The sequence below is a fragment of the Ranitomeya variabilis genome, chromosome 5, assembly GCF_051348905.1.
Source record: "Ranitomeya variabilis isolate aRanVar5 chromosome 5, aRanVar5.hap1, whole genome shotgun sequence".
Classification (NCBI taxonomy): domain Eukaryota; kingdom Metazoa; phylum Chordata; class Amphibia; order Anura; family Dendrobatidae; genus Ranitomeya; species Ranitomeya variabilis.
This window is the reverse complement of record NC_135236.1, coordinates 680,955,541-680,973,280: the sequence shown is the minus strand read 5'-3', so window position 1 is coordinate 680,973,280 and position 17,740 is coordinate 680,955,541. Positions and strand designations below refer to the sequence as shown.

Sequence of the window (17,740 nt, the reverse complement as noted above, 5' to 3'; positions counted from 1 at the left end):
AGCAAGTGAGCATTTCTGCTACATACAGGCGATCTGATCATCGTCTGTATGTAGCAGAGACGATTGGACAAGTGCAGCTTCTAGTCTCCCATGAAGACTATTGAAACACGCAAAAAGTAGAAAAAATGTTGTTCAAGATTTATATTATTAAAAAAAAAAAAAAAGTTAAAATCACCCCCATACAAAATAAAATAACAAACAAACACACACATATTTGGTATCTCCGCATTCAGAAACGTACGATCAATATAAAAGAATTTGCCTGATCGCTTTAGCATAAAAACCGCGAACAACTGTGGAATTGCACTTTTTTTTCCCATTTTCCAGTACACCATTTGATAAAACCAATGATGTTGTTCAAAAGTACAACTCGTCCCGCAAAAAACAAGCCCTCACATGGCCATATTGACGGGAAAATTAAAAAAAAAAAAAAAAAGTTATGCCTCTGGGAAAAAGGGGAGCGATAAACGAAAACGCAAAATGGCCCGGGGGTTAATTGTGTATTTTTCCAGTTTTATCGCTGGGGGGTCTTGGATCTGTGATCGTCTGCAAATCATCATCAATTTAGAGACCCCCAATATAACCTGGACACGGGGCGTCATGATATTACCAACATGGCAGTGATCTGAAGCCAGTGCACACTGACGAAAAGTAAAGCCCCCGATCGTCACAGCCCCCCGCACTCCCGTCACGTTGACAAGACAGGGGTGGTCTCGCCTCAGTCAAAAAAATATTCGATGTGGTGGTCAATAAGGGGTAAAAACAAGAATGGGCCCTGACTTACCTGATCCAGCGGTAACATGGGGGGTCTCTCCATCATCTCCCCCTGCAGTGGACCTCTGCTTTTGGGAAAAGATGGCAGATGCATTTGTGGGGGAAACCTAAAATGTGGAAAAGAAAAAAAAAAGGGAATCAGCAAAGAAGGCAGGTGACCAAGCGGGTCTCAAAGAAATATGTGGCTAGGACCCCCACTGATCACCAGAAAACACCCGCAGGAGTCTGAATGGAGCAGCGACACCCCCAGAATACAGGATTGGGGTCCCTGCTCCGGCGATCAGTGGGCGTCCAAGCGATTTTTATTGGGAGAGCTGCCATCTAGTGGTGCCTCCTGGTAATTGCATTTTCTCCAAAGGCCATCATGAACTCTAGTGACGGCCCTGAACGCACCTTTGTGGCCGGTACAAGTCAGTAAACGGCTGCTCCATCAGGGCAGCATGGAAGTGCCCCCTACTGTCCATCGGGGGGTAACCAGAGCTCATCTGGGGGTGTCCGTTGGTCTGCCCAGACACAGGGTGGTGTTGCGGGTACCCTCGGGGTTGGTACTGCTGATGGGCAGGGTAGTGTGACTGAGGCATCACATGGGATGGGGGTCGGTAGTTGGGACTGGCCCAGCCAGGTGCCCGGCCGTAGCCGTAGGTGCCGCTCTGCCTCTTGTGACTGTCCAGATCCAGGAACTGTTTGGGGCTCTCCGGACGGCTGGAGGGGTCGCCGTCCTTCTCGGTTTTCTCCTCCGGGCCCTCCGTGCTGTCGCCTGGCACGGCTCGGGGCTGTCCCTCCAGCAGAGGGGACATGAGGAGGCGCCGCAGCTCCTCCATGTTTTGTGCACTCCTGTCAGGTCGGATGAAACCCCCTGAGCGCTGGGGGGTCAGTGGTCCATTGTGCTGCCAGCGCTGGTACTCCTCAGGGTAAAAGGGAGGCCGCTGGTAAGGCTGGAATAGAGGCCGCTGATAAGAGAAGACCTCACCCTGAGGATGGTACCGGGGGAACGGGCCAACATGAGGCAGCGGGGACATGCTTCCCAATGGTTGGAGGGGCTGAGGTGGTCCCGGGGGCTGACAGGTGACGGCGCGGATGCCAGGAGCTGGAATCAAGGGGGTAAAGTCATGTCTTTGTTCTCGTCCTGTCACATCTACAGGGGACAGCGGGCGACGAACATCCTGATGAATTACGGCAGCAGGTTCTGACGGCTCAGAGACCCCAAGTGCTGCGTCCAACCCATTCTGAGGGCTCACAAGAGACCCCGAGGCCTGAAGAGTCTCATCATCCGGGACATTGCTGGGAACCAGATTCCTCCGACTGTCCGAGCTCAGCACAGCGGGAGGAGCGGAAATAGGGTCTGTGATGGAGGGCAAGTCATGAGGAGGGGGAAGCAGCGATGGCGCCGGAGGGGCAGAAACTCCTAAAATAACAAAATATCACAAGAATGAGACAAGAAGAAAACCCGCTATAATCTGCATTACATATCGTGTGTACATACATTACTGATCCTGATTTACCTCCTGTATTATACCCCAGAGCTGCACTCACTAGTCTGCTGGTGCAGTCAGTGTGTACATACATTACATTACTGATCCTGAGTTACATCCTGTATTATACTCCAGAGCTGCACTCACTATTCTGCTGGTGCAGTCACTGTGTACATACATTACTGATCCTGAGTTACATCCTGTATTATACCCCAGAGCTGCACTCACTATTCTGCTGGTGCAGTCACTGTGTACACACATTACATTACTGATCCTGAGTTACATCCTGTATTATACTCCAGAGCTGCACTCACTATTCTGCTGGTGCAGTCACTGTGTACATACATTACATTACTGATCCTGAGTTACCTCCTGTATTATACCCCAGAGCTGCACTCACTATTCTGCTGGTGCAGTCACTGTGTACATACATTACATTACTGATCCTGAGTTACCTCCTGTATTATACCCCAGAGCTGCACTCACTATTCTGCTGGTGCAGTCACTGTGTACATACATTACATTACTGATCCTGAGTTACCTCCTGTATTATACCCCAGAGCTGCACTCACTATTCTGCTGGTGCAGTCACTGTGTACATACATTACTGATCCTGAGTTACATCCTGTATTATACCCCAGAGCTGCACTCACTATTCTGCTGGTGCAGTCACTGTGTACACACATTACATTACTGATCCTGAGTTACATCCTGTATTATACTCCAGAGCTGCACTCACTATTCTGCTGGTGCAGTCACTGTGTACATACATTACATTACTGATCCTGAGTTACCTCCTGTATTATACCCCAGAGCTGCACTCACTATTCTGCTGGTGCAGTCACTGTGTACATACATTACATTACTGATCCTGAGTTACCTCCTGTATTATACCCCAGAGCTGCACTCACTATTCTGCTGGTGCAGTCACTGTGTACATACATTACATTACTGATCCTGAGTTACCTCCTGTATTATACCCCAGAGCTGCACTCACTATTCTGCTGGTGCAGTCACTGTGTACATACATTACATTACTGATCCTGAGTTACATCCTGTATTATACTCCAGAGCTGCACTCACTATTCTGCTGGTGCAGTCACTGTGTACATACATTACATTTATGTTTGTGTGTGTGTGTGTGTAGCCCATTCACTATCTCATCTATCCCCCACCCCCTGAAGATGGCTGGACCATCATTGTAAATACATCATTGTAAATACAAACCTGTACTTTGTATCTCCCCACCTCATTGTAGATTGTAAGCTCTCACGAGCAGGGTCATCTTATTTTGCTTTATTGCTGTATTGTTAACATTGTTACCTATGACTGCTGTTTGAAACTGTTAAACTGTAAAGCGCTGCGGAATATGTTGGCGCTATATAAATAAAGATTATTATTATTATTACATTACTGACCCTGAGTTACCCTGAGTATACTCCAGAGCTGCACTCACTATTCTGCTGGTGCAGTCACTGTGTACATACATTACATTACTGATCCTGAGTTACATCCTGTATTATACCCCAGAGCTGCACTCACTATTCTGCTGGTGCAGTCACTGTGTACACACATTACATTACTGATCCTGAGTTACATCCTGTATTATACTCCAGAGCTGCACTCACTATTCTGCTGGTGCAGTCACTGTGTACATACATTACATTACTGATCCTGAGTTACCTCCTGTATTATACCCCAGAGCTGCACTCACTATTCTGCTGGTGCAGTCACTGTGTACATACATTACATTACTGATCCTGAGTTACCTCCTGTATTATACCCCAGAGCTGCACTCACTATTCTGCTGGTGCAGTCACTGTGTACATACATTACATTACTGATCCTGAGTTACCTCCTGTATTATACCCCAGAGCTGCACTCACTATTCTGCTGGTGCAGTCACTGTGTACATACATTACTGATCCTGAGTTACATCCTGTATTATACCCCAGAGCTGCACTCACTATTCTGCTGGTGCAGTCACTGTGTACACACATTACATTACTGATCCTGAGTTACATCCTGTATTATACTCCAGAGCTGCACTCACTATTCTGCTGGTGCAGTCACTGTGTACATACATTACATTACTGATCCTGAGTTACCTCCTGTATTATACCCCAGAGCTGCACTCACTATTCTGCTGGTGCAGTCACTGTGTACATACATTACATTACTGATCCTGAGTTACCTCCTGTATTATACCCCAGAGCTGCACTCACTATTCTGCTGGTGCAGTCACTGTGTACATACATTACATTACTGATCCTGAGTTACCTCCTGTATTATACCCCAGAGCTGCACTCACTATTCTGCTGGTGCAGTCACTGTGTACATACATTACATTACTGATCCTGAGTTACATCCTGTATTATACTCCAGAGCTGCACTCACTATTCTGCTGGTGCAGTCACTGTGTACATACATTACATTTATGTTTGTGTGTGTGTGTGTGTAGCCCATTCACTATCTCATCTATCCCCCACCCCCTGAAGATGGCTGGACCATCATTGTAAATACATCATTGTAAATACAAACCTGTACTTTGTATCTCCCCACCTCATTGTAGATTGTAAGCTCTCACGAGCAGGGTCATCTTATTTTGCTTTATTGCTGTATTGTTAACATTGTTACCTATGACTGCTGTTTGAAACTGTTAAACTGTAAAGCGCTGCGGAATATGTTGGCGCTATATAAATAAAGATTATTATTATTATTACATTACTGACCCTGAGTTACCCTGAGTATACTCCAGAGCTGCACTCACTATTCTGCTGGTGCAGTCACTGTGTACATACATTACATTACTGATCCTGAGTTACATCCTGTATTATACCTCAGAGCTGCACTCACTATTCTGCTGGGGCTGTCAATGTGTACATACATTACATTACTGATCCTGAGTTACATCCTGTATTATACTCCAGAGCTGCACTCACTATTCTGCTGGTGCAGTCACCGTGTACAGGTCCTTCTCAAAAAATTAGCATATAGTGTTAAATTTCATTATTTACCATAATGTAATGATTACAATTAAACTTTCATATATTATAGATTCATTATCCACCAACTGAAATTTGTCAGGTCTTTTATTGTTTTAATACTGATGATTTTGGCCTACAACTCCTGATAACCCAAAAAACCTGTCTCAATAAATTAGCATATTTCACCCGTCCAATCAAATAAAAGTGTTTTTTAATAACAAACAAAAAAACCATCAAATAATAATGTTCAGTTATGCACTCAATACTTTGTCGGGAATCCTTTGGCAGAAATGACTGCTTCAATGCGGCGTGGCATGGAGGCAATCAGCCTGTGACACTGCTGAGATGTTATGGAGGCCCAGGATGCTTCAATAGCGGCCTTAAGCTCATCCAGAGTGTTGGGTCTTGCGTCTCTCAACTTTCTCTTCACAATATCCCACAGATTCTCTATGGGGTTCAGGTCAGGAGAGTTGGCAGGCCAATTGAGCACAGTAATACCATGGTCAGTAAACCATTTACCAGTGGTTTTGGCACTGTGAGCAGGTGCCAGGAAGCATGAAGTGCTCCAAAATCTCCTGATAGCTAGCTGCATTGACCCTGCCCTTGATGAAACACAGTGGACCAACACCAGCAGCTGACATGGCACCCCACACCATCACTGACTGTGGGTACTTGACACTGGACTTCAGGCATTTTGGCATTTCCTTCTCCCCAGTCTTCCTCCAGACTCTGGCACCTTGATTTCCGAATGACATGCAAAATTTGCTTTCATCAGAAAAAAGTACTTGGGACCACGTAGCAACAGTCCAGTGCTGCTTCTCTGTAGCCCAGGTCAGGCGCTTCTGCCGCTGTTTACCTGGGGAATGCGGCACCTGTAGCCCATTTCCTGCACACGCCTGTGCACGGTGGCTCTGGATGTTTCCACACCAGACTCAGTCCACTGCTTCCTCAGGTTCCCCAAGGTCTGGAATCGGTCCTTCTCCACAATCTTCCTCAGGGTCCGGTCACCTCTTCTCGTTGTACAGCGTTTTCTGCCACATTGTTTCCTTCCAACAGACTTAGCATTGAGGTGCCTTGATACAGCACTCTGGGAACAGCCTATTTGTTGAGAAATTTCTTTCTGGGTCTTACCCTCTTGCTTGAGGGTGTCAATGATGGCCTTCTTGACATCTGTCAGGTCGCTAGTCTTACCCATGATGGGGGTTTTGAGTAATGAACCAGGCAGGGAGTTTTTAAAAGCCTCAGGTATCTTTTGCATGTGTTTAGAGTTAATTAGTTGATTCAGAAGATTAGGGTAATAGGTCGTTTAGAGAACCTTTTCTTGATATGCTAATTTATTGAGACAGGTTTTTTGGGTTATCAGGAGTTGTATGCCAAAATCATCAGTATTAAAACAATAAAAGACCTGACAAATTTCAGTTGGTGGATAATGAATCTATAATATATGAAAGTTTAATTGTAATCATTACATTATGGTAAATAATGAAATTTAACACTATATGCTAATTTTTTGAGAAGGACCTGTACATACATTACATTACTGATCCTGAGTTACCTCCTGTATTATACCCCAGAGCTGCACTCACTCTTCTGCTGGTGCAGTCACTGAGTACATACATTACATTACCGATCCTGAGTTACATCCTGTATTATACCCCAGAGCTGCACTCACTATTCTCCTGGTGCAGTCACTGTGTACATACATTACTGATCCTGAGTAACATCCTGTATTATCCTCCAGAGCCGCACTCACTATTCTGCTGGTGCAATCACTGTGTACATACATTACTGACCCTGAGTTACATCCTGTATTATACTCCAGAGCTGCACTCACTATTCTGCTGGTGCAGTCACTGTGTACATACATTACATTACTGATCCTGAGTTATATCCTGTATTATACTCCAGAGCTGCACTCACTATTCTGCTGGTGCCGTCACTGTGTACATACATTACATTACTGATCCTGAGTTACATCCTGTATTATACTCCAGAGCCGCACTCACTATTCTGCTGGTGCAGTCACTGTGTACATACATTACATTACTGATCCTGAGTTACATCCTGTATTATACTCCAGAGCTGCACTCACTATTCTGCTGGTGCAGTCACTGTGTACATACATTACATTACTGATCCTGAGTAACATCCTGTATTATACTCCAGAGCCGCACTCGCTATTCTGCTGGTGCAATCACTGTGTACATACATTACTGATCCTGAGTTACATCCTGTATTATACTCCAGAGCTGCACTCACTATTCTGCTGGTGCAGTCACTGTGTACATAATTACCTTTTACATCTGTGGCTCCGTCCATTGGTCTGTCGGGGGTGGGTGAAGGGTCTGACCCATCGTTCCCAGTGTGGACTGGAGTGGGTGATGGCCGACAATGGTCAGGGGTGAAGGACGCCTGGGATGGGTAAGAGGTGGTCGGTGGGGGCGGCTGAGATGTGTAGAGTGTTGAGGACGCCAGAGTTGCGGAGCGCTCGGTTGCTGCACGGACAAAGGACGTCAATCTCTGCATCGCGATCATCTCAGGACTGTCCATCATGGGATTTCCAGAAGAACCAAATGCATGTCTGACCCCGGGGTTGGGTCCTGTAAATGGAGGGTCTAATGGATGGGGGAAGGGTGCAGGGTCTGCTCTCAGACCAGGGTTCTGGGAGTCATTTCCATTCCACATGGCTGGCTGAAGTCCATATCTGTAGGTGGGATTAGTGGCACTAGAGGGAGGCGCTTTTCCACCTGGTGCAGGGAGTCTCACTGGTGCTATTAACCCAGCAGGACACTTAGGTTGTGGATGTCGGCCCCATTCTTGGACAGATGTCCTCCCGGGACCAGATCCCTCGGACGTTCGTGGAGCTCGGAAATCCAGACATTTATCATCAGCCTGCAAGAAAGACACGCGGGGGGTTACATGGTGGACCGAGGACAACGTGGGGTATAACACCCAAAGTACACAACACCACACACCTGAGTGCCGAAACTCTGACCACCATGAATGGGATCACCGGGGAGCGGCTCTGGAAATCTCAGGGGCCCAAAGCCAAGACTGGTGTCCGAACCCTGAAGAGGTGCGAGCATCAACGATGCGGCCGGCTGAAGAAAGGGAAAACAAGCAAAAGAGACAGTACATAGGGGGCAGCATTATTATTATTTATTATTATAGCGCCACTTATTCCATGGCGCTTTACATGTAAGGAGGGGTGTACATAATAAAAACAAGTACAATAATCTTAAACAATACAAGTCATAACTGGTCCAGGAGGAGTGAGGACCCTGCCCGCGAAGGCTCACAATCTACAAGGGATGGGTGAGGATACAGGAGGATAGAAGACCCTGCCCGCGAGGGCTCACAATCTACAAGGGATGGGTGAGAATACAGGAGGAGAGAGGACCCTGCCCGCGAGGGCTCACAATCTACAAGGGATGGGTGAGGATACAGGAGGAGAGAGCACCCTGCCCGCGAGGGCTCACAATCTACAAGGGATGGGTGAGGATACAGGAGGATAGAAGACCCTGCCCGCGAGGGCTCACAATCTACAAGGGATGGGTGAGAATACAGAAGGCGAGGACTGAGCTGGTCATACAGCGGTTTGGTCGATCGGTGGTTACTGCAGGTTGTAGGCTTGTCGGAAGAGGTGGGTCTTCAGGTTCTTTTTGAAGGTTTCGATGGTGGGCGAGAGTCTGATGTGTTGTGGTAGAGGGTTCCAGAGTAGGGGTGATACGCGAGAGAAATCTTGTATGTGATTGTGGGAAGAGGAGATAAGAGGGGAGTAGAGAAGGAGATCTTGTGAGGATCGGAGGTTACGTGCAGGAAAGTACCGGGAGACGAGGTCACAGATGTATGGAGGAGACAGGTTGTGGATGGCTTTGTACGTCATGGTTAGGGTTTTGTACTGGAGTCTCTGGGTAATGGGGAGCCAGTGCAGGGATTGACAGAGGGGAGAGGCCGGGGAATAGCGGGGGACAGGTGGATTAGTCGGGCAGCAGAGTTTAGAATAGATTGGAGGGGTGCGAGAGTGTTAGAAGGGAGGCCACAGAGCAGGAGGTTACAGTAGTCGAGGCGGGAGATGATGAGGGCATGGACTAGGGGTTTTTGCAGATTCTTGGTTTAGGAATGTACGGATCCTTGAAATATTTTTGAGTTGAAGGTGGCAGGAAGTGGAAAGGGCTTGGATATGCGGTTTGAAGGAGAGATCAGTGTCAAGGATTACCCCGAGACAGCGAGCTTGTGGGACTGGGAAGAGTGGGCAGCCGTTTACTGTAATGAATAGGTTCGTTGGGGGGGTCGCGTGAGATGGGGGAAAGACAATGAATTCTGTTTTGTCCATGTTAAGTTTTAGAAATCTAGCGGAGAAGAAGGATGAAATAGTGGACAGACATTGAGGGATTCTGGTTAGTAGGGAGGTGATATCTGGTCCAGAGATGTAGATCTGTGTGTCATCAGCATAGAGGTGATACTGAAAGCCATGAGATTCTATGAGCTGTCCCAGGCCAAAAGTGTAAATGGAGAAGAGCAGGGGCCCTAGGACTGAACCTTGTGGGACTCCGACAGATAGGGGGCGAGGTGAGGAGGTGGTGTGTGAGTGGGAGACGCTGAATGTCCGGTCTGTTAGGTCCAGGAGGAGGAGGGCAGGGTAGTGTAGAAGGCAGATGACAGGTCCAGGAGGATGAGGACCGAGTAGTGTAGAAGACAGAGAAGATCCAGGAGGAGGAGAACTGAGTAGGGTAGAAGGCAGAGGACAGGTCCAGGAGGAGGAGGATAGAGTAGTGTCGCTTGCTCTTGGCGGTTAATAGGTCATTGCTGACCTTAGTTAGGGCAGTTTCAGTGGAGTGGTGTGACCGAAAGCCAGATTGTAAGCTGTCAAAGAGGGAACAGGAAGAGAGATGGGAGGACAGTTCAAGATGGACGTGTTGTCCCAGTAGTTTTGAGGCTTAAGGGAGAAGAGATGTCGGGCGATAGCTAGATACAGAGGATTTTGTTTAACTCTGAAAATGTGTTTCGGCCACACACCCCCACATCCACTCACAGCTGAGTCCTCTTAGTAGCAGATATATGCAGACCCAGGAGTCTGATCCACACTTTAGTCTGATCCATGTATCTATCAAATTCCATCTTTCAAATTACAGATTTCTAATTACACTACTTTGAATTAGACTGAATTCTAGAATGCATTTGGCCACTCATCATTCCTACCGTTTTATCATCATCATCGTCACCATCTGTACCATCTAATCAAGCTGTTTGCCTCTTCCCACAGGTATGCACTGAATGCTTTATTATTAAGTATTATAGTAGTGATATTCTTGTACATAGGGGCAGTATTATAGTAGTTATATTCTTGTACATAGGGGCAGTATTATAGTAGTTATATTCCTGTACATGGGGCAGTATTATAGTAGTTATATTCTTGTACATAGGGGCAGTATTATAGTAGTTATATTCTTGTACATAGGAGCAGTATTATAGTAGTTATATTCTTGTACATAGGAGCAGTATTATAGTAGTTATATTCTGTACATAGGAGCAGTATTATAGTAGTTATATTATTGTACATAGGAGCAGTATTATAGTAGTTATATTCTTGTACATAGGAGCAGTATTATAGTAGTTCTATTCTTGTACATAAGGCAGTATTATAGTAGTTATATTCTTCTACATATGGGCAGTATTATAGTAGTTATATTCTGTACATAGGAGCAGTATTATAGTAGTTATATTCTTGTACATAGGGGCAGTATTATAGTAGTTATATTCTTGTACATAGGGGCAGTATTATAGTAGTTATATTCTTATACATAGGGGGCAGTATTATAGTAGTTATATTCTTGTACATAGGGGCAGTATTATAGTAGTTATATTCTTGTACATAGGGGCAGTATTATAGTAGTTATATTCTTGTACATAGGGGCAGTATTATAGTAGTTATATTCTTGTACATAGGGGCAGTATTATAGTAGTTATATTCTTGTACATAGGAGCAGTATTATAGTAGTTATATTCTTGTACATAGGAGCAGTATTATAGTAGTTATATTCTTGTACATAGGGGCAGTATTATAGTAGTTATATTCTTATACATAGGGGGCAGTATTATAGTAGTTATATTCTTGTACATAGGGGCAGTATTATAGTAGTTATATTCTTGTACATAGGGGCAGTATTATAGTAGTTATATTCTTGTACATAGGGGCAGTATTATAGTAGTTATATTCTTGTACATAAGGCAGTATTATAGTAGTTATATTCTGTACATAGGAGCAGTATTATAGTAGTTATATTCTTGTACATAGGAGCAGTATTATAGTAGTTATATTCTTGTACATAGGGGCAGTATTATAGTAGTTATATTCTTGTACATAGGGGCAGTATTATAGTAGTTATATTCTGTACATAGGAGCAGTATTATAGTAGTTATAGTCTTGTACATAGGGGCAGTATTATAGTAGTTATATTCTTGTACATAGGAGCAGTATTATAGTAGTTATATTCTTGTACATAAGGCAGTATTATAGTAGTTATATTCTTCTACATATGGGCAGTATTATAGTAGTTATATTCTGTACATAGGAGCAGTATTATAGTAGTTATATTCCTGTACATAGGGGCAGTATTATAGTAGTTATATTATTGTACATAGGAGCAGTATTATAGTAGTTATATTCTTGTACATAAGGCAGTATTATAGTAGTTATATTCTTCTACATATGGGCAGTATTATAGTAGTTATATTCTTGTACATAGGAGCAGTATTATAGTAGTTATATTCTTGTACATAGGGGGCAGTATTATAGTAGTTATATTCTTGTACATAGGAGCAGTATTATAGTAGTTATATTCTTGTACATAGGGGGCAGTATTATAGTAGTTATATTCTTGTACATAGGAGCAGTATTATACTAGTTATATTCTTGTACATAGGAGCAGTATTATAGTAGTTATATTCCTGTACATAGGGGCAGTATTATAGTAGTTATATTCTTGCACATACAAGCAGCATTATAGTAGTTATATTCTTGTACATAGGGGCAGTATTATAGTAGTTATATTCTTGTACATAGGGGCAGTATTATAGTAGTTATATTCTTGCACATACGAGCAGTATTATAGTAGTTATATTCTTGTACATAGGAGCAGTATTATAGTAGTTATATTCTTGTAAATAGGAGCAGTATTATAGTAGTTATATTCTTGTACATAGGGGCAGTATTATACTAGTTATATTCTTGTAAATAGGAGCAGTATTATAGTAGTTATATTCTTGTACATAGGGGCAGTATTATAATAGTTATATTCTTGTACATAGGAGCAGTATTATAGTAGTTATATTCCTGTACATAGGGGCAGTATTATAATAGTTATATTTTTCTACATAATAGTGGACAGCTTATTATTTACCGTGTCTCTGGGGTGGAAGGAGCTCCTGTTTGTGCCTCCACACTGCATGGGGTGCGGGTACGCTGGTCCTCTGGGAGTTCTGCTCACCGCCGGCTGCAGTCGCTCGTCTCCATCTTCGCTGGGAGATGACTGGTGGATCATGCTGCTCTCTGAACTCTGCCGCTTTCTGCCCCCTTCCTCTTTACTCTTCCTCCATCCTCCAGCCCTGGAGCCTCTCCCTTGGCTCCGCCTCTTCGAGGGTTTCTCCTTTTCGTCATAGCGGATCCAGGTGTCTCCATCAGACTCTGCATCATCATCCGGGAGGTGCTTGAGCAAAGCCTTCTTAAAGCAGCGCTCCAGACTGTCGGCCATCTCTGTGTATTCTGTAAGGAGCCGTGTCGGTGATGATAATGAGGAGACGTCAGTGATAATAGTACAATAATATAATGCTGCCAGGTGAACTCACCGCTATCAGGTCCATTGTACTTGGCGCAGTTTTTAAAAATGGTTCTCACGTCCTTGACAAACTGATCCTTAGTAAGGTAATACCCAGAGCCGAGCCGCTGCTCCACCTTGGAGATGTCCATAGGGCACTGAGGAGTAAAGGAGCAATCAGTTGCTTTATATGAGGGTAGGAAGGCAAGGAGCCGCCGGAGGCGAGGGGAGGCAAGGAGCCGCCGGAGGTGAGGGGAGGCAAGGAGCCGTCGGAGGCGAGGGGAGGCAAGGAGCCGTCGGAGGCGAGGGGAGGCAAGGAGCCGTCGGAGGCGAGGGGAGGCAAGCAGCCGGCGGAGGCGAGGGAAGGCAAGCAGCCAGCGGAGGCGAGAGAAGGCAAGCAGCCGGCGGAGGCGAGGGAAGGCAAGCAGCTGGCGGAGGCGAGGGAAGGCAAGCAGCCGGCGGAGGCGAGGGAAGGCAAACAGCCGCCGGAGGCGAGAACGGTCGCTCATCTCCCAGGAGAACATAAGAGGATCGGTGACCTACCGTGATGATATCATAATAATTGGGAGCGTAAGACTCGTCCACCGGCTCCAGAAATGGCCAGGAGTCCTTATGAGCCTTCACTGCATCGAGAACTGGAAGAGAAGTTACCGAAATTACATGCGACCCAATGTCGGCCCTGAATGGTGGCGAGAACCACTGTTAAAAGGGATAATCCGATTCTTAAAGGGATATCGCAAGCCATTAAGGCAAATCCATAGGAGCCAAGACTAAGGAGGTGGCCACATGTCCACTGAAGGCTCCATCCACTTCCACGGGAGTCTCAGAGGTCGTTGGGACACACTCACCTTTATACATGGCCGTGTACTGATCGTCCAGGTCAATCCCCAGCCTGTAAGGTAAAAGTCACGTTACGAGCATGCCGTATGCTGCTATATACCATACACCCTGTATGCAGGAACACTCACAGATCCGACACTTGGTAGTCGCCCTGGATGGGAGAGGTGGGTTCCAGGTGGCATAATTCCGGGGGCAACTGTTTGCCCTGTGACAGCAGCCAGGAGCGCTCCTCCCTCAGCTTCCTCCTCCGAGCCCGATCTGTCATTGATGGAGCACAGGGGACATGACATGAAGAATGTTGGGCATATGGCACCATGACGCCGACTGCACAATCCTGCCCATCTCTACGTTACCTTCCACTGATCGGACTTTCTCGGCCATCACTCGCTTCCTCTCCTCCTTCTGCAGGAGCTCATGTTCATTCCTCTGCATCATCAGCAGTAGTTGCCGCTCCTCCTCTTCAGCTCCGGGGTCCTGCAGAACACAGGGTCAGCATATCAACCATGCCGATACTTAAAGGGGGCGTCTAATGGAGCGACGGCCCCGGAGTGCGATACCGGTAGGTACGTGCAGACAACACACTTTAGAAGTTGGTGTCCCCATTAATAGACTGGATAAAGTCACTGCTAATTTGCTATGTAGTTTTCTACATCTACCAGCAGAGGGCGCCCGAAAACCATCAAAAACGTAATCCGTTACCTCCAAGAACAAAGAAGGAGGCGATAAGGGGGGGGGGGGGGGGGGGGGGGTGAGAGTCTGGGCCAGCTCTATCTTAGGTGACGGGACCGTTACACTGAGAGATGCAAGTTGGCATTGTTTTTTATTTTTTGCACAATATATACAGTACAGACCAAAAGTTTGGACACACCTTCTCATTTAAAGATTTTTCAGTATTTTCATGACTATGAAAATTGTACATTCACACTGAAGGCATCAAAACTATGAATTAACACATGTGGAATTATATACTTAACAAAAAAGTGTGAAACAACTGAAATTATGTCTTATATTCTAGGTTCTTCAAAGTAGCCACCTTTTGCTTTGATGACTGCTTTGCACACTCTTGGCATTCTCTTGATGAGCTTCAAGAGGTAGTCACTGGGAATGGTCTTCACTTCACAGGTGTGCCCAGTCAGGTTTAATAAGGTTTCTTGCCTTATAAATGGGGTTGGGACCATCAGTTGTGTTGTGCAGAAGTCTGGAGGATACACAGCTGATAGTCCTACTGAATAGACTGTTAGAATTTGTATTATGGCAAGAAAAAAGGAGATTTTTGTGTACTCACCGTAAAATCCTTTTCTCAGAGCCAATCATTGGGGGACACAGGACCATGGGTGTTATGCTGCTGCCACTAGGAGGACACTAAGTAAACACAGAAAGAATAGCTCCTCCCCTGCAGTATACACCCTCCTGCTGGCTCCCAGCTCCTCCCCTGCAGTATACACCCTCCTGCTGGCTCTCAGCTCCTCCCCTGCAGTATACACCCTCCTGCTGGCTCGGCTCCTCCCCTGCAGTATACACCCTCCTGCTGGCTCTCAGCTCCTCCCCTGCAGTATACATCCTCCTGCTGGCTCTCAGCTCCTCCCCTGCAGTATACACCCTCCTGCTGGCTCCCAGCTCCTCCCCTGCAGTATACACCCTCCTGCTGGCTCTCGGCTCCTCCTCTGCAGTATACACCCTGCTGCTGGCTCTCGGCTCCTCCCCTGCAGTATACACCCTCCTGCTGGCTCTCAGCTCCTCCCCTGCAGTATACACCCTGCTGCTGGCTCTCAGCTCCTCCCCTGCAGTATACACCCTCCTGCTGGCTCTCGGCTCCTCCCCTGCAGTATACACCCTCCTGCTGGCTCCCGGCTCCTCCCCTGCAGTATACACCCTCCTGCTGGCTCTCAGCTCCTCCCCTGCAGTATACACCCTCCTGCTGGCTCTCAGCTCCTCCCCTGCAGTATACACCCTCCTGCTGGCTCTCAGCTCCTCCCCTGCAGTATACATCCTCCTGCTGGCTCTCAGCTCCTCCCCTGCAGTATACACCCTCCTGCTGGCTCTCAGCTCCTCCCCTGCAGTATACACCCTCCTGCTGGCTCTCAGCTCCTCCCCTGCAGTATACACCCTCCTGCTGGCTCTCAGCTCCTCCCCTGCAGTATACACCCTCCTGCTGGCTCTCAGCTCCTCCCCTGCAGTATACACCCTCCTGCTGGCTCTCAGCTCCTCCCCTGCAGTATACACCCTCCTGCTGGCTCTCAGCTCCTCCCCTGCAGTATACACCCTCCTGCTGGCTCTCAGCTCCTCCCCTGCAGTATACACCCTCCTGCTGGCTCTCAGCTCCTCCCCTGCAGTATACGCCCTCCTGCCGGCTCTCAGCTCCTCCCCTGCAGTATACATCCTCCTGCTGGCTCTCAGCTCCTCCCCTGCAGTATACACCCTCCTGCCGGCTCTCAGCTCCTCCCCTGCAGTATACATCCTCCTGCTGGCTCTCAGCTCCTCCCCTGCAGTATACACCCTCCTGCTGGCTCTCAGCTCCTCCCCTGCAGTATACACCCTCCTGCTGGCTCTCAGTGAACCAGTTTGGTAACAAAGTAGTAGGAGCTTAATATTTAACAAGGATGAACTATGTCAAAACCAAGTTAACTTAAAAAAAAACAAAGCCAATAGGCTAACAGGGTGGGTGCTGTGTCCCCCAATGATTGGCTCGGAGAAAAGGATTTTACGGTGAGTACACAAAAATCTCCTTTTCTCCTACGCCTCATTGGGGGACACAGGACCATGGGACGTCCTAAAGCAGTCCCTGGGTGGGAAACAATTAACTGCAATTGCTGCTTGTACCCACAAGTTACAGATGCGGCACAGCCGCCTGCAAAATTCGTCTGCCGACGGTCGCATCTGCCGAGGCCTGAGAGTGAATATGGTAATGTTTTGTAAAGGTATGCAGGCTGGACCAAGTCGCAGCCTTACAAACTTGTGTTGCAGAAGCTTGGTGCCGGATGGCCCAAGACGCACCCACTGACCGAGTGGAGTGAGCCTTAATCGCTGCTGGGACAGGAAGACCTCTGTCTCGGTAGGACTCCTGAATAGCCAAACGGATCCATTTGGCTATTGTCGCCTTGGAAGCAGGAAACCCTTTCCTCGGTCCTTCCGGGAGCACAAATAGGGCATCTGACCTGCGGAAAGACGCTGTCCGCGAGATGTATCTCCTAAGAGCTCTCACTAAATCCAGTGTGTTGAAGGGCCTTCTTGACGCGATGGACTTGTGCCGGACAGTGACGGTAAGACAATCTCCTCATTGAGATGAAAAGAGGATACAACTTTCGGTAGAAAAGAGGGGGATGTCCTCAAAACCACCTTATCCTGATGAAAATTCAGGAACGGAACTTGAGAGGACAGAGCCGCCAGTTGGAGACTCGTCTAATAGAGGTGACCGCAACTAGAAAAGCAACTTTCCATGAAAGAAGAGACAGGCAAACCTCCTGTAGAGGTTCGAAAGGAGCCTGTTGCAAAACTCCGAGGACCAGATTAAGATCCCATGGTTCCAACGGCATCCTATAGGGGGGAGCCTGATGGGAGACTCCCTGAATAAACGTCTTGACCTGTAATCTGTTGGCAATCCTGCGTTGGAAGAGAACAGACAGGGCTGAGATCTGCCCCTTGAGAAAACTAAAGGCGAGACCCAAGTCCAAACCCGTTTGTAAGAACTCAAGAATGGAAGGGATGGAAAAATGTAGAGGAGAACGTCCTCGGTCGCTACACCATGAAAAGAAAGTCTTCCAAGAGCAATGATAGATACACATAGACGTAGGCTTTCTAGCGTTGATCATGGTAGCTATGACTTCTGTAGAGAAACCTGCCTGGGTTAGGA

At 46.8% G+C, this 17,740-nt stretch overlaps 1 protein-coding gene across 1 annotated transcript in view; it reads right to left on the bottom strand.

Moving 5' to 3' along the window:
* Nucleotides 1–17,740, bottom strand: part of CECR2 (CECR2 histone acetyl-lysine reader) — a 45,017-nt gene that overhangs the window by 1,924 nt on the left and 25,353 nt on the right. The window contains exons 9-18 of the mRNA XM_077267084.1: nucleotides 14,244–14,364; nucleotides 14,019–14,148; nucleotides 13,899–13,942; nucleotides 13,594–13,685; nucleotides 13,082–13,208; nucleotides 12,637–12,998; nucleotides 8,209–8,334; nucleotides 7,528–8,125; nucleotides 1,168–2,179; nucleotides 785–881 (exon numbers count right to left, since the gene is read on the bottom strand). Coding sequence (XP_077123199.1) covers nucleotides 785–881; nucleotides 1,168–2,179; nucleotides 7,528–8,125; nucleotides 8,209–8,334; nucleotides 12,637–12,998; nucleotides 13,082–13,208; nucleotides 13,594–13,685; nucleotides 13,899–13,942; nucleotides 14,019–14,148; nucleotides 14,244–14,364 — 2,709 coding nt within the window. The remainder of the gene's footprint in view (nucleotides 1–784; nucleotides 882–1,167; nucleotides 2,180–7,527; nucleotides 8,126–8,208; nucleotides 8,335–12,636; nucleotides 12,999–13,081; nucleotides 13,209–13,593; nucleotides 13,686–13,898; nucleotides 13,943–14,018; nucleotides 14,149–14,243; nucleotides 14,365–17,740) is intronic.